At 56.0% G+C, this 27,334-nt stretch overlaps 1 protein-coding gene across 2 annotated transcripts; it reads right to left on the bottom strand.

The window, feature by feature from the left end:
- Positions 1 to 5,432: 5,432 nt before the first annotated feature.
- On the bottom strand, positions 5,433 to 16,736 carry MEIS3 (Meis homeobox 3). 2 transcript variants are annotated; one of them, XM_004767478.2, is made up of 13 exons: positions 16,588 to 16,736; positions 14,663 to 14,844; positions 14,313 to 14,472; positions 14,167 to 14,217; positions 13,099 to 13,149; positions 12,773 to 12,922; positions 10,353 to 10,464; positions 10,018 to 10,166; positions 9,118 to 9,194; positions 8,839 to 8,897; positions 8,648 to 8,731; positions 7,785 to 7,847; positions 5,433 to 5,898 (listed from the first exon to the last, which is right to left on the bottom strand). In XM_004767478.2, exons 1-12 carry the CDS (start codon positions 16,597 to 16,599, stop codon positions 7,798 to 7,800), a joined length of 1,137 nt encoding a protein of 378 aa, XP_004767535.1. In that variant the 5' UTR covers positions 16,600 to 16,736; the 3' UTR covers positions 5,433 to 5,898; positions 7,785 to 7,797. The 2 variants fall into 2 exon arrangements, with proteins under 2 accessions (XP_004767535.1, XP_004767536.1); XM_004767479.2 differs by having other exon boundaries at positions 12,773 to 12,871.
- Positions 16,737 to 27,334: the final 10,598 nt, after the last annotated feature.

The raw sequence follows: 27,334 nt of genomic DNA, 5'->3' as shown, positions 1-27,334 counted from the left end.
CTGCCTTTGGCTCAGGTCATGATCTCAGGGTCCTGGGATCGAGCCCCACATCGGGCTCTCTGCTCAGCAGGAAGCCTGCTTCCTCCCCTCTCTCTCTCTGCCTGCCTCTCTGCCTGCTTGTGGTCTCTCAGTCAATTAAATAAATAAAATCTTAAAAATAAATAAATAAATAAAACAAAACTTTCTCTTGAAGCGTAACACACAGAAAAGGGCACAGATGGTAAGGGAATGGCTTTGAATTTCCACAGAACACGAAACACGCCCAGGCCACCAGCATCCAGACAAACCACGGCCAGCCCGGGCCCCCCCGGGCCACCAGCACCCTGAGTCCGCACACTGTCGCTTAGCCTTGCCCCTTCTAGAACCTCCTAAGAATGTTCTCGCTCGTGTCTGGCTTCTTTGGCTAACATCCTGGTGCATGGAGCTGTGTGGTTTACTCATTCTGTCGTGGGAATTCATCGCACTTTGTTTAATCTGTTCTTTTGTTGATGGGCGGCTGGCCGGGTTCATGCCACTGCGAACACACAGTCCGTGTGGCTTTGCGTGAGCCCATCTGTGCCCTTCTGCAGAGTTCGAGCCCAGGAGTGGCGTCGCAGGGTCATGGGACACACACGGGTTCAATGATGGTAGATTTTTTGCAGTTGTCTTCCAAAGTCGTTGTACCAGTGTGTGCTCCTACTAGCCATGCGTGAGACCTCCCATTAGCTACGCAGATGACTTTTTATTTTATTTTATTTATTTGACAGAGAGAGAGGAGGAAGTGGGCTCCCTGCAGGGAGCCCGGTGCAGGGCTCCATCCCAGGACCCTGGGACCATGACCTGGGCTGAAGGCAGAGGCTTAACCCACTGAGCCACCCAGGCGCCCCCTACGCAGATGACATTTATTGTGTATTTATTGCATTGTACTTGCATTTTCCACAATGGCTCATGGTGTCAAGTATCTTTTCATGGGCTTATTGGCCATTTGTTTATCTACTTTTGGTCATTTATTTTTTTTTTAAGATTTTATTTATTTATTTGACAGATAGAGATCAGGAGTAGGCAGAGAGGCAGGCACAGAGAGAGGAGGAAGCAGGCTCCCCGCTGAGCAGAGAGCCCAATGTGGGGATGTGGGGCTTGATCCCAGAATCCTGGGATCATGCCGGAGCCAAAGACAGTGGCTTTAACCCACTGAGCTACCTGGGCGCCCCTACTTTTTGTCATTTATATCCAATATTTTGACTCTTATGAAGGAATTATCTTACTGATTTGAAGGAGTTCTTTTTATTATGTATATAGTTTACAGGGAGCCTAATGGCTCAGTAGGTAGAGTGGGTGGGTCTTGATCTTAGGGTTGGGAGTTTGAGTCCCAGCTTGGGTGTAGAGTTTACTAATAAAATTTAAAAAAAAATACAGAGTTTATGTATTTATAATATATATATATAGTCCTTTATAGAATATACATGTCATGCACATAGTGAATATTTCCCCCCAAGTCAATATCTGGTTTTTCAATTTCTTCCACCCTATGACCTCATTTTACCTGGGTCGTCTGTCAAGATCCCATCTCCAAATAAGGTAAGGTCACATTCATAGGTCCTGGAATTAGGACTTGAGTGTATCTTTTTGGGGGACACAACCCAACTCATATCACTGCCTCCCCACCCCCGTCCGTAATCTACCCTCTGCACGGCAGCTTCACGCAAATCACAAACCCGACTCTGTCCTTTTTCTGCTCAAAATCCTTCCAAGACAATGGAATAACTTCCTGCTGTAAAAAGGAACGAAGCACCAAGACACAACAACGTGAAGGAACCTTGAAAGCTCTATGCTGAGTGAAAGAAGCCAGACACAAAAGACCATACAGTGTGTGTTTGTGGGGGTGGGGAGGTGGGGGGGGGTGATATTTTTGTTCAGGCTCTGATCTCAGAGTTTTGGGATCAGATCTACATGGGGATGGCACTCAGTTGGAGTCAGCTTGAGACTCTCTCTCCCGCTGCCCCTCCCCGCCTCCTCTCTAAAATAAATTAATCTTTAAAAAAAGAAAAGACCCTATAGATTTCATTTCTATGAAATGCCCAGAACAGGCAAATCCACAGAGCCAGAAAGTGGATTAGTAGCTGCCCCGGTTTGGGAGTTGGGGTGGCGGGGGCGCAGCTGTTGAAGGGTAGAAGGTTTCTTTCTTAGGGGTAACGAAAATGTCGTGCAGTTGATTATGGTGACGGCTGCGCAGCTCTGTCACTAGACAAGAGCCATCCAACCGCACGCTTTAAATGGGACAGTTTTAAGGTTAGTCAATTACATCTCAATGAAGAGGTTGCAGACAAAACCGCCTTCCACGGCTCCTCAGCGCCCTCTGGAGGGAGCCCAGGCTCATTGCCTGCCCCACAGTCACCGGCACCGAAGCTGGAATGACCCGGAGCCGCGCTGTCTCGCTGTCCTGCAAACAGAGCTCCCAGGACCCTACAAAGCCACACGTAGAGACACCGCCGGACTCATTCAAGGAGGCCCCCAGTTATGAAGGAGACCAGCTTACCCACACAATCCCCCCACCCCCGCCAGACTCAGGTAGTGACGCCCCGAGTCTCGTAATCGCAAACGCACGAGCTGGACCGAGGCACGGCATGACAGACGCAGCCTGGGACCCGGGCATTGGTGGGGGACACACGCGTGCCGCGCAGGGACAGGCTCAGCCGCCGACGCCGACCCCCAGCCGCACAGGCCCGAGCCCGCCGGGCCCCGCCACTCACAAACCCCCACCGCCCCCTGCGGGCGCCCCGGAGACCCGGCGGGTTCCCTACCTCCCGGATCCGAACCCGGGCGGCTGCGGCTTCCTCACCTTAGGAAACGAGGGAGGTATTTTTAGTTACAATTAACCTCCTGCCCAATTTCCCTCCTCCCCGGTGGCACATCCAATTGGTTTAATTAGAGAGGATTCAGCGAGAGGCATTTCCAGTCGCCGAGCAGTTGGGGAAGGGGGAGGAGAGCTGCCCCTCCCCCCTCGCCCGGGTCCTGGGTCCCCCCATTCCTCCGCCCCCACCCCTACAGGCAGCGCCGGCTTCCCCCACGGCCCGACCTCGGCCCGGCCCCGCCCCCTCCCTACCCTCCCCCACCTGCCCTCAAAGTGGGGCCCGGACGTGCTTCCTGCTTTCTAGCCCCCGTCCAACCCACTTCAGTCCCGCGGAGCTGGCGGAAGATAAACACGATTCCGAGTCACCAAAATCATATCTAACACAGAGAATAAGTCATGCTAGGTCCTTTCAAAATCACAGACTCTTAGAATTCTTTTCTTTTCTTTTTTTTTTTTAAATAAGAGGCCGCGCGGGCGGAGTGGTTAGCCCACAGGCTTCAGGGCGCAGGTCTGAATGGAGACCCACGCTCTCCAGCTGTGTGACCCTGGGCCGGCGCAAGGTCACCACTCTGGGCCTCAGTCTCCTCATGCCGGAAATGGGGACAGCGATTGCACTTCCTTAGTCCTAAGGGTGAACCAGGTGTGTCGGTGTGGAGCCCCTCAGAGCCTGGCCCCCAGGGTGCCGCAGCTAACTTCCACCCCGACTCTGCTCTACTTACGATCTCCTGTCACCTCAAAGTCTAAACCAAGTGCTCATTTGCTCGGCCCTTGGTGGGGGCCCCCCCACACTAGGAAGCCAGCTCCTGAGGACAGGGGTCTTCGCCTCGCTCACAGACCTGCCCAGAGCGCAGACTGCGGACCTCATAGATACCCGGGCCAAGTGAATGAGGCTCAGCTGCCTCTTGTCCCCTGGGCACTTGTGACACGCCCAAGGCTGCCAGGGCTGAGGTTCAAGCCAATAATGAAATAATGACGGAGAGAATTCCAAGGAGGGGATGAGGAAGGAGCAGCAGGTAGTCTGAAGCCGGGTGCCTCGGTTTAGCTGCCCCTGAATCTTTGCAGAGGGGACTCCGAGCAGGGGAAGGTGATCCAGGGCAAAGGGAGCGCCTAGGTCGGAGGCGCAGAAGGGGGACTGAGCTATTTGCCACAGACAAGGGTCCAAACCCAAGCAACTTACAGTTTGCACTGAGCTCCATGGCAGCTCGGGAACAAAACAGCAGGATTGGCAGCTCTTGGAGTTGGCAACTGACCCGTGAGATTTGAACCACGTGCACCTTGTTGCGGAGGTTGAGGGCGTCTGTGGATCACAGGCCTCACAGGGCCTCAGTTTCCGTGTTTGCATTAGGAGGTTCCAGAGGCCGCCGTGTTAGGAGGTGCATATATGAGGGGCTCCTGGGTGGCCCTGTAGGTATAGCCCCGGACTCCTGATTTAGCTCAGGTCAGGAGCCCCACGAAGTTTCGCTGCTGGAGTCTGCTTGTCCCTCTCCCTCTGCCCCGCCCCAGCCTCTCCCTCACAGGCATGCTCTCTCTATTTAATAAAATTTTGAAAAAAAAAAAAAGATGAGTATGTGAGTGAGTGGTGTTTGGAGGTGGGCTCTGGGGGTCTCACCCTTCCAAGCTCAGGTCTGTTCAGTCCTGAGAGTGAGTATTACAGAGCAAATGAGGATTTGAACCCAGGTAGGTTGGGGCTAGAGTCTGGTTCATGACCTCCCTGCTGTGCAGCCTGGTGGTCTGTTGGCCACACAGAGTTTTCAAGGACACCCCGGGGTAACTGCATTTGTGTCCCATGGGACAAACGAAAAAAGTCATCTTGGAGCCACTGTGTGGAAGACTGATGCAAAAGGGGCCATTTTTCTTCATCCTCCCCGAGTCCCCATCTCTTGCGCTGTGAATTTGCAGGCTCCCGTCCCCGCCCTGTAAGGGGTGGAGTCTCTGCCTCCTCCCTTGAATCTGGCTGGCCTTGAGATCTGTGACCAAGAGGATGCAGCTCAGAGAACCAGGAGTCAGACCTGAGCTGGGACCTCCGGAGGCCTTGGGCCCTTCTGTTCCTTCTTGAGGGCCAGCTGAGCCTCTGTGTGAATGAACAGGACAACCTCCTGTGGCCCCTGCTGCCGGCCAGCAAAGCCCTCTTGCTGACCCATCTCTGGCCACAGATACACAGCAGAGCCCTGTTGAAGTCACATGAACTGCCCAGCAGAGCCTAGTTATGCCAACCCATAGCATAACGAGCTAAAAAAGAGTTGGCCTTGTGAACCACAAAGCTTTGGGATGGTCTGTTACACAGCAATAGCTAATTGATACAGAGTGCCTGGGGACAGTGGGGATAAAGAGTATCAATTATTAGGACACCTGGGAGGCTCAGTCAGTTAAGTGTCTGCCTTCGACTCAGGTCATGATCTCGGGGTCCTGGATCGAGCCTCACATCGGGCTCCCTGCTCAGCGGGGAGTCTGCCTCTCCCTCTAACCTTCCCCCTGCTTGTTTTCTCACTCTGACAAAATCTTTTAAAGAAAAGAGTATCAATTATTATAATTGGTGGTTCATGAGCTTCAAATCGATGAGAATTTGAATCTCGAAAGACACACAAGAACTCAGATTGGCGGCTTTTTGTTTTTAAAGATTTTATCATTAAAAAAAAAGTAGAAGACGTCCGTGAAGGGAGGTAGGGGAGAGAAGGGGCGGGGAGTGGGCTGGCAGGACGAGGGGACCTCTTCCAAATGTCGGATCCGGCTGACCCTCCTTCCCTGACCTCCGCAGCCCACTGCCAGTCCCTTCTCGAGCCTGGAGGCAGGGGACCCCCCCCAGCCACCATCTTCTTAAGACCCGGGACTGGGATCTCAGTTTGGGCTCCAGGCAGAGGTGATGGCAGAAGTGGGGCGCAGGGCCTAGGGGCCTTGTCTTTGTCCTTGAGAGACCCTCAAGTGGGTGCTCAGGCCCCCATGTCCCGGTGGGGCCCCAGGGAGGTAGGCATTGCATTGGGGACCTTAGGAGGTGGGGTCCTGAAGTCAGGGGGCCAGGCGGGGACCGGAACCAGGTGTGAGCTTAGTGGTCACAGTCCGGAGGCGGGGGTCTGTGGAGAGGGGATGAGAGGCCAAGTCAGGAAGTGGGGAGGGGTTTGGTCCCACATCAGCCCCACAGTGAGAGGAGTGCAGAGGGAGGCAGGGCGGGAAGGACGAGGACTAGAAATAGAGGCAACAGAGATGGAAAAACAGATAAGACTCTTAAAACCAAGAAAGAGAAAAGAAGACAAGGAGAGAGACTGGGAAACCCCTCCACCTCTTTTGAGGTCCCGCGACACTCAGACCAGGCCACACCCATCCTTGGTTGGTTGGGGCAGAGCTGAGATCCCTACCGACCTGCCAGGCCCTGGACAAATATCCACCTCTCCTTCCCAGGCTCCATGCCTAAGCTCTCTTAGGTCTCCACTCCCATCTCCCAGCCTTTTTGTTGGCCCCAAGTTCACTACTTGCCAGCCTGCCTGTTGGTGCCAGCCCAGGCCAGTACTCCTTCCCCCTCATCCGTCTGGAGGCAGTGGTGATGGGGGCATAGGGCTGTCTCATAGCCTTGAGTTTACTAAGTGCACTGGGCCTTTGCATATGCTATTCCCTCCTTTCCTGCGTCACACCTTCGGTTCTCCTGGTCTCAGCTCCCAAGTCCCCTCTTCCAGGAAGTCTTCCCTGAAGCCTCCCAGCCTGGGTCTGATACTCCCTCTGGGCTCCTCCAGTTCCTGGGTTCCCTCATCCCAGCCCTGTCCACTTTGGGCATCATTGTCTGAAAACACTCTCCCCCACTGGACAAGAAGCCCTGTGAGGGCAGGGCTGGGCTGTTGTGGTCACTGCTGTGTCCCCAGCACTACCCAGCCCAGGGCCAGGCACACAAGTACTCAGGGAATGTGCATTGAATAAGGGAGTGTAGAGGTGCTGAACTGAAGATTCTGGACTTCACCACAGGGCACTAGGGAGCCACAGAAGAGTTTTAACTCGGAATCAGTCAAGGTCTGATTCGTGTTGTAGAAATTGCAGGCAGTTCCTGAACCCTGGGCCTTTGCACACACTATTCCCTCTACTTTTCTGAGCTCAGTGAACCTATACAAGTGAAGTTTTCTTTCTGAGCATCAATTTTTCTCATCTGTAACACAAAAATAATAATTTCTCCCTCTTGGGGGTTTTCTATGAAGACTAAGTAGGAAGATGCTCTGAAGTCTTAAGACCTGGGAGAGTGAAAGAATGTACCCTACTCTCTTGCCCCTCCCTCTTCTCCCCAGTGGACTCCTATTCATCCTTCAATGCCCTACCTAGAAGTTACTTCCTCTCTGAAGTCTTTCCTGCTATCTCAGGGCCAGGGGACGTCTCCCTCCTCCAAGCAAGCTCTGTATTGTTCCACCTCTTGCTCTGGACCATCATTCCTTTCTGATGTTCACTTCCTCCAAAGCTCAAATTTTCTCAAGAGCAGGACCCTGTTTGAGACTGGTCAGGATCCGGAAAAGGGCTTCATGTCCGCCGGAGGTGTGTGAACAGATGGGTGTGCGGTTGACTGGGTGGGCAGGTGGGCGGGTGAAGCTTTGGAGGGGGCGGATCAGTGTGGATGGGGGTGGAAGACTGGGTTGATGTATTTGCTGGTTGGAGGACCGGTGGTGGACGGAGGCATGGGTGGCTCACGGGTGGGCGGCTGGATTGGTGCGGAGGTGGACGGCTGACCAGGTGGGTGGGCGGGCAGATGACTACGGATTGAGTGGATGTGTGTTTGCATGGAGAGTGGGTAAGTGGATGACTGATGGATGGACACACGTACAGACAAATGAATGAGCGGGTGGCTGGATAAACCATCTTCCCACTGAGCCCTGCAGACCCACGAGGACCCCCTCCAGGTGGGCGCAGTATTGGAATCTGGAGGCCTTACAGAGCTTTGAGATCTACATAACCCCCAACCCAGAACCCCGAGACATAGGACACTCACATTTGTCCTGAATCTATAGATAATGCCACTCTCCTTCTAAGTTCAAACTCATTCCCATCGACCCTGGAAGAGAAAAGAGGAGGGTTGTTCGTCTTCCCTGACTTTCCCATATGCCCCAAATCCCTCCCACCGTCTCCCTCCCCAGGGGATCCCACTACCAAGACAGACTGAGTCATCATTTAAGAAAGTACTAGACCTGGGACGCCTGGGTGGCTCAGTCCACTGAGCCTCTGATTCTTGGTTTCAGCTCAGGTCCTGATCTCAGGGTTGTGAGATCGAGCCCCACGGTGGGCTCTGTGCTCCTCGCAGGGTCCATCTGTCCCTCTTCCTCTGGTGCTCCACCCCTACCCCACCCCCACCCTGCGTGCGAGCGTTTGTGTGTGTGTGTGTGTGTGTGTGTGTGTGTACACATGCATGCGTGTGTGCGCTCTCGCCTCTCTCAAATAAAATAAATAAAATCTTTTTTTTTTTTTAAAGATTTTATCTATTTATTTGACAGAGATCACAAGTAGGCAGAGAGGCAGGCAGAGAGAGAAGGGAAGCAGAGAGCCTGATGCGGGGCTCGATCCCAAGACCCTCGGACCATGACCTGAGCCAGATGCAGAGGCTTTAACCCACTGAGCCACCCAGGCACCCCAATAAAATCTTTTTTAAAAAGGTACTAGTCCTTTAAGTAGAACCTTCCAGTGGATGGGCGGAGTGAAGTGGGCTCCAGGAAATCTGTGACGGTCCCCCCAGCTCCACTGTTATGCAAATGAATTACTGCATAATTCTTGAACTGGATCCCAGAAGGTGGGGCATCTTCGTTGAGAGGAGGGGCCTGGTGTGGTGGGGGCAGGGTTAGTTAAGGGGCGGGGACTTACCTGGAGGCCTGACAGTCATGTGTGGCTGAGCTTCCGTGTAGCCCCCCATGGGCTGGCCCTCTGGGCTGAAGGCTGCACTCTGCCCTGGGAAGGAGGTTGAGGGGTGCAGGCTGAGCCCCAGGATATGCGGGCCCCAGCTTTGATACTCCCCGGGGAACATTAGGCCCTCTCTCCCCGTTTTCTCCCTGTACCTGTGCGGTTGGATTGATCGATCATTGGTTGCACGATGCGTCTCCGGGCGTTGATGAACCTGGGAGGGGGTTGTGGAAACCGAGGAGGGTGTAAAGAGGGAGTAGGAGAGAGGCCGAAATGAACACACACACGGAGATGGAGCTGGAAAGAGGACGGGACAGAGGAGGGGAGAGGAGAAGCTCCCGGGGGCTTCGGGGCCTCCTTCAGCACCGTGGACAGCGCCCGGCCTCCCACCCAGGCTGGCCCAGGGACTCACAGGAGCCTCCTGGGTCACTCACCAGTTGTTGACTTGCAGGATCGTGAGCCCGGTGTCCTGCGCCAGCTGCTTCTTCTGCTCCTCCGAGGGGTATGGGTGCTGTGACCACCAGCAGAGAGTCACCCTGCCTGCCCAGCTGCCATCTGACCTCCAGGGCCCGGCCCCGTGGGGATGGTGAGCCCAGGCTGGGGCAGGGCCCAGAGACTCAGCTTGTTTAAGCGGCTCCAGGCTTCCCCAGGGGCCAGTGGAGGGAAGCGGAGCCAAGCTTCGGGCAATTATGCTTGTGGGCGCCCCCACCTCTTCTAGCAATTAGGGGCTAATTGGCCAGCTCTCATTAGGGAGACCAAAGCTCAGGGTGGGGGCTCCAGCACCAGAAGGGAGGCAAAGCCCAGCACGGGCCCTGTCTGAGTCTCTATCAGGGTCCCAGTGCATGTCTCAGTGCATGTCTCTCGCTGTCCCGGTCTCAGTCCCTCTGGGACTCCATCTCTCCCTGACTTTTTTTTTTTCACTCTTCCTGTATTTTCCCAGCTCCCTCCACAAGGCAGCATGTTGCACTCGAGAAGCCCAAACTGCCCACTGCCCGTATCTGAACCCACGTCTGGCTAGGAGACCTCTTGGCTCCTCGCTTACAGAATGGAACCTCCCAGCCCCAACCTCATAGGCTCTGTTTGGTGATTGGTGGGGGGGATGTGAATGGCTGGTGGGTTAGGGGAAGGACTGAGCCCTAATGGCACCTGGAAGGCAGCTAGCACTCACGGATGCTTGCTCGAGTCAGGCCCCATCCCTTGAAATTCACCCTCTGTATCTCCCCCGAGTCTCAGTCTCCCATCTCTGGGTCTCTCTCCGGGCCTCAGTCTCCGTGTGGCCATCCTTCTCCTTCTCTCTCTATGCCCACCCTGCACCCGGGCCCCAGGGCTCTCACCGAGAGGTGCTGGAACAGCCATGCTCTCATGATGTTAGTAGCCACCTTGGGGAAGATCCCCCTCTTCTTATTCCGCCGCCGCTCCTGGTCCAGCTCCTCGTCCTCTCCCCCGGAACTGGGAGAGGCCACACTTGTGTCTAGTCCATCTCCTGAGGGAGGAAAGGCAAGCTGTGTTTGTGGGCAGCAAGCAGGGAGATCAGAGGGACCCAGAACCCTTACCCAAGAGACCACTCCACACCCCTATTATCCTTGCACTTCTGGAAGTCCTACTTGCTGTCTAACTTCAATCCTCAGACTGACTCCCACATTTCCCCTCCACCTCCCAGGCTTCTTACCTTGGTCACTGGAGTTGTCCCCACTCTGGGAGGCTAGGCCCCCACTGGATGGACCCGGGGTCCCCAAATGTACAGACCCGCTGTCCTCATGGTCTCTAATCCACATATTATTCTGGAAAACAAGAGCTAAAAGTCAGTGCAACGCTTGGGTGCCCTATAGCACAGTGACTGAGACCATGGGCTCTGGAGCTGGGACACCTGAATGTAAATCCTGTCTCTGCTTCTTTCCTGGCTGTGTGGCCTTGGGCAAGTTGCTTCACTTCTCTGTGCCTCTGTTTCCTTAACTGGAAAACAGAAGAAAACAACTGTCCCCACCTCACAGAGCCTGGAAAGGACTCGGTGAGATCATTCACGTAGACACACAGCAGTCGCCCCATAAACGTGAGCTTACAGAGATCCACAGCAGCTTAGCTGAAATCCTAGAGGGCCAGCAGTGTTTCAGAATTTAGAACTTTCCACATTTTAATTTTTTTTTAATTTATTTTTAAAAGTAACCTCCAACTCAAGACCCCAAGATCCAGAGTCGCAGCTCTACTGCCTGAGCCAGCCGGGTGCCCATAGAACGGTTCCCCTTTGTAGACACTAAATCTGCCCACACACTGTGTATTTCATGACACCCCCAGCAGGGTCTGGGGCTTAACCTCCTCATCAGACTCATTAACATTTCTGCAGCAAAATGGATGAATATTTAACTAAGTGGAATAAATAAAGTCTATAAATAGCCTCTCATTAGTTCAGGTCAGACTAAGCTGCCAAATGAGTTTGCACTAAACTTAGGGGGGATAAAAAACAACTTCTGTTTTTCAGAGATGGGGTGGGGAGGTGTCTCCGAATTGCAGGGTGGGTGGAGGGTTCAGGCTGTGCTTTATCTAGACTCTGATACACTTTGAAGAACTGGACAATGCATTAGATCAGCCCTCCGCCCCAGCTCTGTGTCCTAGGCGCCTGACCTACCTGCACACACTGTGTCAAACCCTCTTTGTCATTCAGTTTAAGGTTCAGCTCCATTGCTGGGAGGTGGACTGGGTGGGTTACAGCTCTTGTTGAATCCCAGGGCACCCCACCTGTCCTGATTGCCCTGGACCCTGCCTGTTGCTTTGTAAGCAGCCCCCCAACTCCTACACCCCCCCCCCACCCTGTCCCACCGCAGCCTGCCATGGCCCACCATGGGTATCTCATCTGTATCCTGGGGGGGCCAGGCTGGAGATGCCACAGCTCAGAGAAGGTTACCCCGGGTGTGGCATGTCTGTATGGAACTGTGTATTTGAGTGCATGGTGGACGGGTGTGCAAACGGTGGGATCATCAGTCCGAAGGCTTTTGATCTTGGCTGCAGAGGTTCTTGGGGCTCTTCTAGCGCTGGGTCTGATGGGACGCCGTGGGTGCGTGTCCACAGCGGTGTGCCTGAAGCTGCCTTGAGACTGCGGTGTGGCCCGGGTCAGTGCACTCACGCCTGCGTCCTTCTCTGAGATGACCTCGTGTACCTTCCTGAGATCACGAGCCCACGGTGTCCTAAGTTTGCGTCTGTTGTTCAAGAGATGGGTTGTCTTCTCTGTGAGACGGTGTGTGTGGTTACTGCACGTGTGGCTTCGTGACTACACCGGGCCGGATGACTGCCACGGGTGTGTATTGGCGACGCCGCGAAAACGCGGAACACCGCCAGGCCTCAGAGCGGGGTTCTCGCTGCGCATGTGCAGACCGTGGGCTGTATGGCAGACGGTCCTCGAGGCCGGTCTGTGACTGCTGTGGGCAGCCTGCCCGAGTCTGTGCCGGGGCACGGCCATGTGCCTGTATCTGGGGGCAGGTGTGACCCCCTTGTGGGGGTGGTCCGGGTCGGGCTTTGCGCTGCTTTTACGTCACTGTCCATCGGTACCCAGCACGGCACGGAGCGTGGGTACCTGCTGCGGTCTGGCTGTCGTGTGGTGAAGGTGGCACGTGTCTGCGTGTGCGCAGGCCCTGCACTCGCGCCGCGCTGGGTCTAAGTGCTGCGGTGTCCGAATCTAGGTGGCAGGATCTGGGACCGTTTGGCTCCGTCTGTCGTGGTGGCTGTTGCTCTAGAAGTGCGGGTCTCACTCGGGGTGTGCAGCGTATGACGCTGCTCTGCGGCTGGGACGCGTATGTTTGAGTAGGTGGCATATGTGCTCATCTAGCCACGAGCGAGAATGGCGGGGACCGAGTTTGCGTGGCTGTGTCTGAGGCTGTGTGGGTACAGCTAAGTCTACGTGTATGCATGTGTGCGCATGTGCTGCCATCTGGGTGTGTCCTGGTCTGCGCAGCCGCTCTTGCGTCATTGGCGCATGCCCGGTGGTCAGGCATAGCTGGCTGAGGCTGGGGGGTGGGGGCACCCTCACGCTGTAGCCTGGCTGTGTCCGCTCACAGCTATGGTTGCGGGGTGATGCCTGGTGGCCCATGCCCAGCCCACCTGATCCGGGAGGCTGGGGCAGGAGGCCGGGTAGTCCTCGAGGTCCTCCCTGCAGCCGCCATCCCGATCCTCGATGACCAGGTCGATGGGCATCTTTCCCTTGAGGCAGGTGATGTAGCGGTGACAGAAGTTGTCGCACAGGTCGTGGACCTGAGGGGGCACCGGGGTACTGGGGGGGCCACCCGGGAGCCAGGGCTGGGGTGTACAGGGATGGGGCAGCATTCTGCTCCAACTCCAGTGGGCAGAGGGCCTGAGGAGGGGTGGAAGGGGTGAGAAGGGGAGGGATGGGGGGGGTGAGGGTGTGAGGGGAAGTGAGAAGCACTCACCTTCTCCAGCTCCAGCAGGTGGAAACGGAGCACCTGGATGGCCTGTATCATCTGAAAATTGAGACAGGAAGAGACAGAGCAGGGGAGAGAAGGAGGGACGGAAGGAGGGGAGGAGGAGGGGAAGAGAGAGAGAGAAAGAGGGAGAAGGACCAGAGGAGGAGGAGGAGGAAAAGAAGGAGGAGGAGGAAGGAGAAAGGGGAGAAAAGGAGAGAGAGAAGAACAGAAAGAGTGAGATAGAATGACAAAGCCAGAGGACAGGCAGAGAGGGACAGAACCACAGGGTCAGAGAGCGACAGGGAACAGAGACAGAGACCCCGAATTAAGGAAAGATGAAATGCCAGAGAGTCAGAGACAGAGAAAGAGAAGCAAGAGGTGGAAGAGACGGGAAAGGATCCATCGCAAGAGAAGTGAATGAATGTCTGCTGTAATAAAAATACCCCATCTTTTGTCTGCTTGCCCCTTGCTCCATTTCCCACCCTCTGACTGTAAACTACATTTCCCAGACCCCTTTGCCAAAGGGGTCATGCAACAGGAAGCCCTGGCTGGAGCTGGAAAGCAAAAAAAAAAAAAGGGAGAAGCCAGGATATTTCTCCTCCTCTCTCCCTCTCTTCTCTCCTTTGCCCTTGGCAGCCGAGTCCCTACACTCATCTCGGCATGGGCTCTGTTGTCCTGGCTGATAGACGAGCTAATGCCTATTTGGTCTCTGTTCTGTGCCAGGCACCGTTCTAAGTGTTCAACTCTTGTTAGCTCATTATATTCTCACAACAGCCCTATGAGATAGGAAAAGCTACTAGCTACAGATGAGGAAACCAAGACACAGGGGATTCAGCTCCTTGTCCTGGTTCACAGAACTAGTGAGTGGCAGAGCTCCGATTTGAACTCAGGCCATCAGTCCCAGTTCTCAAACTCTAGGCTGTACTCATTGTAAAATGGCAATAATTACCATTGTTTGAGAAAGTGGGTCTGATGACCTCCTGTCTGCTCCCATAACCAACCCCAGGGCTATGGAGGTTGGGATAGCAGACCCCTGCGGAGGAAGGAGCATTGGGAGGAGGGCAGAGATCTCACCAGATTGTCCAGCTCCGGGTTGGAGGAGAAGAGGGGCCTCTCAGAGCGCACCTGGGAGGAAGAGAGAGACCAGGGAGGGTGCATCCTGTCTCCTGCCCACCCCTTCTCCCTGGTTCTTCTGGCACACAGTAGATGGGGATGCCCACCTGCTTGGCAAAGGCAGCAATGTCCTCGTTGAAGGAATCAGAGGAGCATACGTCACCACCTGGAGGTGTGCCCAGCCCAGTACTGGCCCCATCCCGGGGGGAGCACGTGGCCAATTCACATTTCTCAAAGACCAGGGCCAGCAGCGGGAAGAGTGGGTGTCTGGGGGAGGCAGGACAGAAAGTTCATGAGGGGAGAGCAGGGGACGAGCAGAAGATGGAAGCACCTGGGAGGGGACAGAAGACCCGGGGAAGAGATGGAAAGACCAAGACAGAGCACGAGAGTCTGAGGCTCAAAGAAAGGGCCCCGCATCCCAAGACCCCACAGAGCCTTCAGTCCTGTCCCCACTCACCCGTAGATCTCATCCTTCTCCCTCCTCAGGCCATCACTGTCCAAGCCCAGGGGCTGGGGTTGGGGAGGCCGATGGGGGCCATAGGGCCCGGGGGCTCTCGGTGCCGAGGGCACTGCCTCTGGGAAGCCAGCCAGGGCTGCAGTGCTGTCCACAAGGCCTGGGTAGTGGGGCAGCTCATCGTACTGGGGGGAGGCGAGAAGGGGAGAACAACAGGGAGGCATCAGGAAACCTCCCTACCCTGGCACCCAGATGTCGCTCCTTGCCTCCCCGAACCAGCCCTTTCACTCCCTGGGTCTGAGTTCTGCCACCTTTCGACCGTGGATGTCCCGTGGAACTGTCTGGGTGGGTCTGAGAGCCCGGCGCCACGGTCTTCTCTTATACCCCTGGCCTATGAAAAATGTTCCATCAGGGATTCTTGATGTGTGGGCACGAGGGTCCAGAGGAGAGACACTGACCCAGGTCTCAGGTCTGAGGGTCAGGGTGGGGGTCAGGGATCAGCTGATGGTAACTCCCAGCTCCTCCCAGAGCAAGGAGGGGAGAGAGCCATGGAGAGATTAGCCATGGAGAGATTCAGAGAGAGACTAGGAACGAGATACAGAGATACAATCGACAGACAGAGGAGGGGAAAGAGCGGGATGGAGGAGAGAAAATACAGGAGAGAGATACTCACGGGAGACTTCCCATAAAAGCAGCACAGCACGTCATTTATGCATAAATGTATGTCTACACTGCCCCCCCCGTCAATTTCATCCCACAGTTGTCAAATAGGCACATCTGACTCTGCCTTAACAACCTGTCACACCCCACTCACCATGTGAGTCCGCCCCCTTCGCCCCCCAAGAACTAAACTCTAGACACAGCAACGAAGGAATGAGTGGGTGAATGAATGAATGAGGCATTTAGCGCATGCGTGAATGGCCGAACTTGGTATTTAGCGCATGCGTGAATGAATGAATGAGGCATACAGCACAGCACCTGGCACACATTTCATAAACACTTGTTGAACCGAAGTGTAAGCCCGTACAACGGCACAACCCACTTGTGCGATCCGCCCCAAAGTGAACCACTATCATCACAAAAGCACGCACCCTGGGGAGGCCAGAGGGGCCTTAATCCACAGGGCCAAACCCTCTCCTTGGACTTGAGGAAACAGGCTCAAAGAATCAAAGAGACTCAAACAGAAGGATGCAGACATTCCTCCCCTGGGTAGCCCTGGCCCCTGCCCCTAGCGGGTGTGTGCCGAGGGCTCTGTGTGTGTATGTCCCCCTCGCCATCTCTTTCTCTTCCTCCTCTCCTAACTTCTGAGCCCTGAAGTTGAATCCAACTGTTCCTAAGATGTGCAATGGGTCCCTCACAGCCTGCCATGTTCCCACCCCCTCCACCCCCAAAGGTGCGTACTCACCTCCTTGCCCGATCCCCTCCGACTGCCCCATCCCCAGGACCACAGAAGAGAGAATTCCTTGGCCCAGCCTGGTGAGAACCCCTTACCCAGTACTGTCCCCACCCCTAATCCTCGGGAGGACTTGGAACAAAAGTAGACCGGGGAGGAGGACTGGGGAGGACAGAAGAGGAAGGAGGGGGTAGGAGAAAGAACCTGAGATGGAGCAGGAGACTCAGGGGTGGAAAGAGGGGGGAGACCCGGGGCAGAGACAGAGGAGACGGGGAATAGTGGGGAATAGTCAGAGGAGGAGATCCAGGGGTGGAGAGAGGGGGACACCCGGAGCAGAGATAGAGAAGATCCGGGGATAGAGAGAGGAGGAGACCCGGAGCAGAGACAGGAGAGACCAGGGGTAGAGAGGGGAGGCAGAGAAAGACGTGGAGAGGGCGGGACTGGCTGACGGGGGCCAGAGAGCCGGAGCGGGGGACGACGGAGGGACAGGGTGCGCGGCCGGGCTGGGACGCGGGGTGCCCACCCTCAGACCTACCCTCCGGGCCATGGGCTGATGCCGGTGGCAGCTCCCGGGTCCCTCCAGGGCCTGGCCGGCAGGGCGGGCGCAGCCCGGGGCAGCGGCCCCCGACGGGCCGCGGTGCGGACGCCAGGGGGTGGGGCAGGAGACCGGGAGCCCGGCCCCCCCACCCCCGCCGCCGTCAGTGGCCCGCGCCGGGCAGCGCGGAGGCTACGCGCATGGACCCCCGGCGCCCTCCCCCCCGCGGGGGTCAGGGCGAGGGGCTCATGACGGCGGGGGCAGGGGTGAGCGGGGGGCAGGCCCCCAGTCCTTTCACCCCCCCCCCGCCCCCGGGGTCCGGGAGGATCGGGGCGGCCCGCGGCCGACGGACCCGGAGACTGGGGAGACCGGGGTGGTGGTGGTGGAGAGACTGGGAGAGGGCGCGGGCGGGCAAAGGGAGGGGGGCGGGGGCGGCGGGGGGATCCTGGCGGCAGCCGGCCGGAGGGCTGCCAGCGGCTGGGTGGCTCGGTGTCTCCCCGCCTCCCGGTCTCTCCCGGTCTCTCCCGGTCTCTCCCTCTCTCTGTGGTCACATCCGGAAGTTCCACATCGAGATGCTTAACCCGCTGTCCGCCGGTGGCTGGGCCGCGGGCGGGGCGGGCGGCCCCTCCCCCACCCACCCCCTCTCCCCCTCTTCCTCCCGCGCCGCCGCCCTCGGGGCGGCCTTTGTGTCGGGGTCTTCCCGGGTCCGCACCCGGGCCGCCCCAGTCCGCGCCGCCCTCTCCCCGCACCCGGCCGGGGCCTCCTCGGCCTCCCGCCCCGCGGCCGCCACAGGTCTCTGTCCGCCCTGCCTGGCCCCTGCTCCCCGGCTCCCTTTCTCTCCGGTGCGCCTCTCTTTGGCCTCTCTGTCTCTTTGTCTCTCTCTCTTCGACTCTGTCCGTCAGTCTGTCTCTAGGAGACGAATGAGCAGACAGAGAAGAGAACCTGAGTCTGGAAGTAACCAAACCCCATATTTTAGTTTCTGTTCTTGCTCCGGGTCCCCTAACTTCCCTCCTCTGGGAGCCAAGGATGCTCATGGGCCTGTGTCTGAGGCTGTGTGTGTGTGTGTGTGTCTGGTTGTGGGATGATGCAGGGTTATTGCTGTCTCTAAATATGGTGCCTATTGGGGGGGGGGTGTCTGCCTCTGCGTTCAGCATCAGGCCTCCCACGGTGGTGTGGCAGCCCCCGACTTGGGGGGGTGGTGCGTGTGTGTGCACATGGGGGGTTGCACAGATGTGCAGGCTTGGAGGTGTTCCTGTGTCTCTCTGCCCAGTTCTGACCACCGGCCTTTCACAGGGGTCTCCCCCGCCCTGGGTTTGGGCAGTTTGTGGAATGTGCAAAGTTGAGGGTAAACCATGGGCCTGCTCAGAGCAGGTCTGGAGCTTTTATCTGGCTCCTGGAGGATCTGGGACCCAGACAGCCTGTGCAACTAGGGTCCTAATGAGACACAGGAGGTTTCTGCAACAAAAATTAATATTGAGGGGTGCCTGGGGGGCTCAGAGGGTTAAGACCTGCCTTCGGCTCATGTCATGATCTCAGGGTCCTGGGATGGAGCCCCACATTGGGCTCTCTGCTCAGCAGAGAGCCTGCTCCCCCCCCCCCATCTACTTGTGACCTCTCTGTCTCTGTGGGTCAAATAAATAAAATCTTTTAAAAAATTAATATTGAGCTCTAACTGTGTATGGGGCAGGGTGGGGGGAGTGTCCTGGAGACATAGCAGGGAGAAAAGATAAACTTCTTGGCCCCCTGGCACTTGAGTTCTCTTGGGGAGGTCTGGGGAAGAGTAGACCAGTGTAAAAATAATGCCTGGAGTTGACAAGTGTTCTGAAGCAAAGCAGAACAAGGACAGAGATAATATAAGGGGATGTGGAAAGCCCTCAGAAGAGGTGCTATCTGAGCAGGGACCCCGAAGGTGAGGGAGGGAGCCATGTGGACTTCTGAACCCAGAAGCAGAGGAACAGCAAGTGCAAAGGCCCTGGGGCAGGAATGTGTCTGGTGCGTTGGAGAAACAGTGAGGAGGTCAGCAAGGGTGACCACGGCAGAGGGCAGGTAGGAGAAGAGAGACAGACACCTTGGATTCATCATCTCTCTGGCTTTTTCTACATTAGGGGTCTTTATCTTCTGGTGGCCTCAAATTCCTGAGAGGATGTGCTCATGCACATCCTGGAGGCCTGTGAATGCTGTGAAACTGCAAATGGTGGGCTGGGTGCCCGTGTGTGCTCCTTTCCCAGGGAAATGGCCCCTTGTTTTCATCCTATTGTCATAAAGGGATACTGGATCCCCAAAAGTTACCCAAACATCACTCCTGAGTGAGTGTGCCAGAGAGAAGTGAGACAGAGATCCAGACGGAAGGGGGAGAGCAACAGAGATCCAGAAAGAGGGAGACAGAGATCCAGAAAGAGGGAGACAGAGATCCAGAAGGAAGGGGGACAGAATTCGAGAAAGAAAGGGACTTGGCAGGGGTGGCAGTGAGAGAGGGGTGGAGGCAGTGTGCTCACCCCTGCTGGGCTCGCTAAGGATATTTTTATGACCCTCATAAACAGCTCTCCTCTGCGGTGATCTGCTTCTCCACCCTCCCATCATGTGGAAGCGAAACAAAACCACCCAGGGCTGCAGTGAGCCCATGGCAGCGAAAGCAGGAGGGACTGAGGTTAGGAGAGCAGCAGCACTTCCCAGTGGGAGAGAGCTAGGGAGCAGAGGGCTGTGAGGAGGGCAAGGACAGGACGATGGCCCCGGTCCCTGTCACTCCTGGGAAGGTCCCCTCCTCTCCCACCCCAGGCTCAGCTGGTGTCATTCCAGAACCCTCCCTCCTCTGTCTCTCTCACTGGGTCACCTTCTCCGACTCCCTCATTCTGTCTCACACGGGACCTCGGGCCCTGTCTCTCTGTCCCTGACTCCACCACCAGCCCTCCAGCCTGGCCATCTCTGGGTGTCCTCCAGGAACCCGGGGTCCAGACCCACCTTGGCCCCTCCTCTCAGTCTGTCTCCCCATGGGCAGAATGGGCAAGGGGCTTGGTGGGGGGGGGCATGGTTAAAGCAGAGAGTGCCAGGACCCGGAGAGCCCTGGCTGACTCTGGGGCCCCCTGTGCCAGTGGGCACTGCTCCTGAGGCTCTTGGGAGCAACTGTCCCTGGGGTGACGCTGGCCCTTTAAGGATGGCGGAAGGCAGGGTAAGGGGGCCGGGAGAGCCTTTCATCACTGCCACACACCCCGCCCCCCAGATAGGGGTTTTGGAGCAGAAAATTAATTTAAATCACTTTTTAATTAAAGATGCAAAGCTCTTCTGTCTGCCCCCCCACAACTGCCTTCAGCTGAGGTTCAGGGTGGGAGAGCCTAGGATGTGGACGCCCAGGCTCGCCTTACATCTTGGGGGGTATGCTGAGGTCCGCTCCCCAAGCTGACTCTGAAAACAAGACGTGTGGCCTGATGTGACAGTCCCAGTGGGGAGTGCGTGGACAGAGGGAGAGAGGCAACCGCGTTTTCACTGGGGTGGGGCGTCCCAGGGAGGCCAATGGGAGGTTGTGAATGAGAACCAGGCCAAACCATCGTGGAGAGAGCCAGGGAAGGGCTGGGGGCAGATTGAGTTACAGACAGGGTGGGGGGTGAGGGGGGGAGAGAGGGAGAAAGAGACAAGAGTCATCTCTGCCATTGCTCTGAGCTCAGAGGACACCCCAGCCCCCCAAACAAGGAGGAGGGCCTCTGACTCTTGGGTATAAATCTTTTTAATTAAAGAGAGGAGCGAGATGTTGGCAAGGGGAAAGTAGGAGTGTCTGGAAAACTGATGGAGGGAGGGGAAGGAAGGAGGTCTGCAATTTTCTCACTGCCCTGCCCCCCCAGCCGGTCTGTCTCTGACAGACAGACAGACACACTTGCACCCCAGTCTCCCACCTCTCTTTCTCTCTCTCTGACTTCCAGCCTCCTCTGCAGAGCTGAGCTGCCTTGTCTCCCAGGGGAGGGAGCAGGTGGGGTCCAGGCCTGGATCCTGGTGGGGGGGGGGGCACGCTCACTGACCCTGGTGTGGTCACTTCTCTGAAGGCGGTGTTTGGACCCCTGGGTACAGGTATGGGGAGTGTGTGTGGCTCAGCATGGACACAGACCCCCCCCAACCCAGGTGAGCCCCGAGCACAGGAGGGGGTCTCACTCTCTAGCCCATCAAGTCCTCTATGAGTAGCCCTGGGGGACCTCCAGGTCCTTGCAATGCAGATTACCCCCACCTGGCCGCCAACCTCTCCATGGCGGCTGGGGAGGACCTTCTCCCTCAGCTCTGTCCTCTCTGGGGCTTTGCCCACCAGGCGGCTGTGATTTCCCAGGGACCCGGGGGCATCCCCCACAGTCAGCTCTAAATGGATGGAGGGAGCAAGGAGCTGCTCAGGGGTCCCCTGTCTTCTGTCGTGGTCCTACAAGCTCTCTGCCTCAGTTTCCCCTCTGTCAACAGCGCGGGGTTTGTCTTTCCATCTCTCTTTCTCCTTCCTCATCCTAGCCTCTCTGCAAGGATCTGTATCTTTGCTCAGGGCTAGGATGAAGGGATCCTAAAAGAGGGTCCTTTGTGTCTCCTTCTGTCTTGGGTATGTCTCCATCTGTCTGTCTCACTGTCTCTCCCTCCCTCTTGTCATCTGTCTCTGTGTCTCCTTTTCTCTGGATGGTCTCTCTGCCTCCCCCTCCCACTAGCTCATCTCTGTCTCTGGGGACTGCTGTCTCTCAGCCTTCGTGTCCCCCCTCTTTCCCCTCCTCCTTCGTCCCCCTCCAACCCCCCCAACTCCGTGGCCCTGGGTTTCCGCCTTCTTGTATCTCTCCCTTGCCCCCCCACCCTCTGCCCAGGCCCTTCATAGATGCATCGCCCCAATCCCCAGTGCCTCCCCTGTCTGGCTCCAGGAGAGGGAAACATTTATCTTGTTGGGGGGAGGAGCCCCCCCCACCCCTCTGCCGGCCTCCTGGGCCCATCCATCACCGGAGCCCACGACTCAGGCAGCTCATTTGTCACTGCCGCCTGCTGCCCCACCAAGCAATCATACCATTAGCCATGGCTCAGCAGAGGCCACCAGGACTGGCCTGACCCAGGTGGGGGAGGGGCACTGGCCAGGACTCCCACCCCCGACCCCACTCCTGTCTTCCTGTCCCTTCCCTCCTTTTTCTTCCAATCGGCTTTCTTCTGCCAGCCTTGCTCCGCGCCTTAGTGTCTGCTTTCTGGGTCTCATCTCTGCTCTTCTCTTCTCTCCCCTCCTTCTCCCCCTCCTCTTCCTCTTCCCCTCCCCCTCCCTCCTCGCCTTCTTCCCCCTCCTCCTCTCCCTCTCAGTCCCTCTGGTCCCTCTCTCCCTCTCGCTCACCATACACCTCCCTGTCCTGAGTGTGTCTGTCTGTCCATTTGTCTGTCTCTTGTCTCTCTCTCCCCATCTTTTCCTTTCTGTCTCAGTCTCTCTTTGTCTGGATGATCTCTCTGTCTCTCACCCTCACAATCCCCGGTCTCTGTGTCTCCCCGACATCTTCCTCACCCCCACCAGGCCCTGCTCTGGTCCCCCTCTGTCTGCTCCCTGGTCCACAGCTCTCTGGCATCCCGTGCCTTTAAGGGGCTCTGACCCTCTAGTAATATCTCCGCCCCATTTGTACCATCTCCGCCCCATCTCTCCCTCTCTCTCCCATCTGCTTCCACACAGCATTTTAAAGTCTCTGCCCTCCCCTCTCCCCGTCTAATTTTCCCGTCTCTCCTTGGTCTTTGTCTCTGCTTTGTTCTGTGGCCCCCTCCTCTACTGACCCCAACTGCCCCTTTCAATCCATCATCCTTGACATTTCCTTCTCTCCATCTCCTGGGGAGAAAATTGCAGGCAGAGGGCAGGGGGGCAGGGAGGCCAACTATAGGGGGCGGGGAGGGCAAGAGGGCCAGGGCCTGAGGAGACACTGAGAACTGGGAAGCCCACCCCTTCTCTCCCCCAGTCTTCAGTGCCGGGAAGGTCTCCCTAACTTCGATCCTTAGGGGAACAGCCAGGAGCCAGCCTTTCCTTGTCCCCTGGAGGGACAGCCAGGCCTCCCTTCTCAGTGCCCATGCACTTTCCCATTGGACGAGGGAGAGGATAGGGCCGTGTGGGGCAAAGGTGCCCCACTCATGCCCCTGTGACCCACCATTAGCTCCCATACTGGCACCTGCACCTACCAGAAGTGCTGGGAGCCAAGCCCTGGAAAGCCTCATCAGCAGTCTGGACGTAGTGGATAAACACCCCAATTTCCTCACCCTGAGGTCGGGCACCCTAAAGAGGATTCTGCACCATCCCTGAGTGGTCCCAGCAGGGTTGAGACCCTGTTTCCCGAAGGGGGTGACTTGCTAATCAACACATCCTTAATGCTTTCCTTCCCCCACCCCCACCCCCAGGGTCTCCTGGAATCACTTCCCAGATAAGCCACTTGCCTCCCATCCTTGCTTTGGGCCAGCTTCTGCAGAGTCCAGCCTCAGACGGTGGCCAGGCAAGGGGCGAGGTGGATAGGCACTGAAAGTGGGTAAGGGGAGGAGAGATCCCCTGAGAATCAGATCTGTCCTTGTGGCTAGGCTATGGTGGTGCCCAGCTTAGATGTTCCTTGTGAAGGTGTTTTTTAGATGAGATTAATATTTAAATCAGGGGACTCTAAGTAAAGTTGATAATCCTATGTAAAGTGGGTGGGCCTCACCCAATCAGTTGAAGGCCTTTAGAGTAAAAGACAGATGTCCCCTGGGAAGGCTGGAAATCTACTTCCAGACTGCCTTCCAGTTTGAGCTGCAACATCACCGCCTCCCTGGGTCTCCAGTCAGCTGGCCTGCCAGCTTTGAACTCTCCAGCTCTCACAGTTGCATGAGCTAATTCTTTAAAATAAATCTATCTAGGGGCCCCTGGGTGGCTCAGTCCTTAAGTGTCTGCCTTCCTCTCAGGTCATGATCCCAGGGTCCTGGGATCCATCCCCACATTGGGCTCCCTGGGCCTGCCGCTCCCCGCTTGGGCTCTCTCTCTCTCTTCCTCTGCCCCCCCCCCCATTTAAAAAAAAAAAAAGGAAGAAAGGGGTTCAAGAGGTAGAGACACCGAGAAGATAGGGGACAAGAGGCAATGGTGGGTTAGCTCTAAAGACAACGTATTTATTACCTTTAACTTCCCGAAGCTGCCCTTACAAGTTACCACCAACTCAGGTTTATCCTCTCACAGCTGTGGAAGTCAGCGTTCCGAAACCAGTCACTGAGCCTACATCAAGGTGTCGGCAAGCGCTGGAAGCTCCAGGGAAGAATCCGTTCTTTGCCGCTTCCAGCTTCCGGGGGTTTGTGGTCCAGCTTCCGGCGGCCTATGGTCGAGCCTCCAGGGGCTTGTGGTCCAGCTTCCGGCGGCCTGTAGTTCAGCTTCCGGGGGCTTGTGGTCCAGCTTCCGGCGGCTTGTGGCCACGTGACGCTTGTCTCGAAGGGCCAACATCCTCGCATCTCTGTGCCTCGTGCTTACCCCCCCCCCATTCGTGTCTAGTATCCTCTCCCTCTGCTTCCTTCTTTTAAAGATGCCTAAGACCACATTCAGGGCTGTCCAGGATTATCCAGCATGATCGGCCCATCTCAAGACCCGTTGTTTAATCCCACCTGCAAAATCCCACCTGAATGTCCTACAAGGTAACATTCAACAGGTCCTGTGGATGAGGGCATGGATATCTTCGGGGGCGCTAGTATTCAGCATGCCACGAATGGCTGCCAACAATTCTTCCCCGCCCTCTAGGCTCGCACTCCACCCATCAAAGAGGCGGTGGGGACTTCCCTGCCTTCTGAAGTCCTGCAAATGGCTTGTGGTAGACATGACCCAAGGCCCCGAAGCTTCTATAGAGGCTCCCTTGCAACCTGGTGGAGAAGTTGTTCCAACCAACTAGGGAGGAGGGGTCCGCGTGGAGAAGCAAAGTGGCCCAGCCCACAGGCAGCGCCCACTGCCAGCCACGAGGGAGGGCATCTCGCTCATTCCAGCCCCAGCCGAGCTCCCGAATAAATACAGCCGTGTGATGACCTTGGCCAACGCGAGGTGGACCAGAAGAGCCAATGTCAATGCACAGAAATGTGAGAAATAATGCAGCGTTGTTTCAAGCCACCAAATTCCAAGTGGCTTCTTACTCCGCAATAGGTGATTGATGAAACACACACGCGCGCGCTCGGGTGGGGGGCCAACATTTGGGAACAGATAGAGAGGGAGGGAAGATACAGATCAAGAAAGCAAAGCAGAGAGACAGAGACAAAAGAGAGGTGGAGAAAGCAAGGCTTAAAAGAGAACTTTGGAGACAGAGAGTGGGGAGAGACAACAGTGGAGAGACAAGAGGCAGAGAGTCAGGGGCTTGAAGCCCCAGCCAGGCTTTCAGCCCCTCAGCCAGCACCAGCCATGAGCCCCATGAGTGTGTTACCTGAGACACCAACCCAGCCGGGCTGAGCCTTCAGATCGCTGGAGCCTCAGCGGACTTCTGACTGTGGTCCCGGGACATACCCCAAGCAAAGATGCCCCAGGTCAACCCATAGAGCCCTGGGAGCCAAGCCACCCACTGAACTGTGGGAGAAGATACGGACCTGTCATTTTCAGCCATTAAGTCTTGGGGTGGTTTGCTCTGTGGCCACAGACATCCAGATCAGGGAGCTTGGAGGGTCAGGGACAGGTGTGGGTGAGGAGTGGGACACGGGGGAGTAGTGGGGGGGTCTTAGGTGGAAGATCTAATTGGGAGACACAGGCTAAGGACTTGGGGAATGGTTTGGGAAGATGAGGTTGGGGAAACAGGGGTTTCAAGTTTGGGGCCATTTGGAGGGTCTGGACTGGGTCTGGATGGGGACCTTGATCTCTGAACAGGTGATGCAAAGGGTCCGAGACCCTCTAGTGTTGATGTCGGTTTCATCCCACACCCCTACTCTGACGGCTTTGAGTTTCTCAGCATCCACGCCGCACACTCCCTCAGACGTTTCTGCAGAAGACATTTTTCATTTTCCCTCAACATTCATTCTCCCAGTTTTCCTGAAACATCTTTGGAGATTTTAAGCAGGATGACTCAGGACAAAAACTACATTTTTTTCCCCAGTTCCTCTCACAGCAAGACATGGCCACGTGAGTCAAGTCACCGAGATGCAGAAGGAAGTGATAGGTATCATTCTTGGGTCATAGCCTTACAGGGAGTGGTGGATCCCAGACCGCTCCTCCTTGCCCCAGCCTTCTGGTTAGGCTGATACCACGGACATGAGCCCATCCTGAGCTAAACTAATGAGGGCCACACTCTGGCTATGCCAGAGAAATGAGACAAAAGAAACCTGAGATTTTATTGCCCCAGTGAAATAGTTTTGCTATTCCAGATGCAACTGTCACACGAGAGTAAGATAAGCTCTTACCTTATTGAACCCATTATTTTTTTGGATCCCCATTATTCACATCTAAACCCACATCTACCTACTATCAGTGAAAATATTACCGGTTAGCCTTTACAAGGGCTTAATACATGTCAGGCACTATTCTTCACTTTTACGGGTGAAGAAACAAGCCCACAGAGGTTAAGTGACTTGGTCCAGGGGGTACAGCCAGTGAGTGGTAGAGCTGGGACTGGAACCCAGGTCCTCTTACTCGAGGACCAACGTATTTGAGTCTTTTAAGTCTTTAACTGACCTGAAAGTCCAGTGAATGCTACAGGCCCTTTCCTGGGAAAAGGCTCCCATATGTGCAGTTTACACATGAGCTCAGAAAGTTCCTGAAAGCTGTCCACCGGTCTTAGTACATGTGGACTCCAGCTTGAGAATCCTCATGCAGTCTATTCCCTCAGCACCTGTCTGTGGTCTTGGATGCGCACAGTGGAAGGTGACTGACTGATTCCACAGAAGCCAAGTGTATGTGTCAGCTTAGGTTGGGTGATACAGTAACAAACATCCCTCAAATCTCAGTTGAACGAAATAAAGACCCGACCTTCCCTTTCCCTTCCCTTCCCTTCCTTCCTTCCTAATCTCTATGGCCAACATGGAGCTCGAATCACAACTCCAACATCAAGAGTTGGCGTGCTCTACTGATTGAGCCAGCCAGGCCTCCCAGACTTATTTCTTGATCCAGCTACAAGCCCACAGCAAGTCAGGTACATAACACCTTCACTCTAGGACCCCAGGCTGTTAGAGCGGTCCCTACATACATTATAGCTCACCATGGCTCAAGAAAAAGAGACATGGTAGAGCACGTACCGGCATTGGAAGCTTCCACCCAGAAGGGCCTCCTGTCCCTCCTGCCTTCTTTCTTTAGCTGCGGCAAGTCACCTGGTCACTACTGAGTTCAAAGGCCTGGGAATGCACAGTCTTCCCACAGGGAAGGCAAACAGAATTTAGCAAATGCCAATACAATTGACTATACGGAACTTAAGAAAAAAGGTATGAGGGGCTCCCAGAAGCACTGAGTGGCCTGGAGAGCTGGTCCTGAGGCCAAGGCTCCAGAAAAGAGCTCCAAACCATGCCAAGAACAGACCCAACAGGGAAAGCACCTCGATGGCCATTGGCAGATCTGGGTCTTGGACGTCATCCCAGTTTGTCCTGCTGCAGGGTCTGGGGCATAACCGCACCTGCCCCCCAGCACAGATGCTGCCTGTGTGTCTGTGCCCCTTCTTGCAACTAGCAAGCCAGAGGGGGCCGCTGCCACACCAGCCTCACCAGCTCCATGGACCCCCTACAGAGTCTCCTTTTGCCTTTGGAGTTGAGGACTCCTGCTGGCGAGTCTGGCCCCGAGAAGGTGAGTTCTATGGCCCTTTCTGGTGGATACGAACTTCCCAGG

Source organism: Mustela putorius, unplaced genomic scaffold, assembly GCF_011764305.1.
Source record: "Mustela putorius furo isolate JIRA1106 unplaced genomic scaffold, ASM1176430v1.1 tig00000196_pilon_pilon_pilon, whole genome shotgun sequence".
Classification (NCBI taxonomy): domain Eukaryota; kingdom Metazoa; phylum Chordata; class Mammalia; order Carnivora; family Mustelidae; genus Mustela; species Mustela putorius.
This window is presented reverse-complemented; position numbering and strand designations above follow the sequence as displayed.

Bases quoted from the DNA above. Each gene is read 5' to 3' on its own strand.
- MEIS3 (XM_004767478.2), bottom strand. The intron at 10,167-10,352 runs GTAAGAAGCCTG...TTCCTCCCTCAG, and splicing joins GGACAACTCCAGTGACCAAG to GAGATGGACTAGACACAAGT. The intron at 8,732-8,838 runs GTACAGGGAGAA...CCTCCTTCCCAG, and splicing joins CGATCAATCCAACCGCACAG to GGCAGAGTGCAGCCTTCAGC.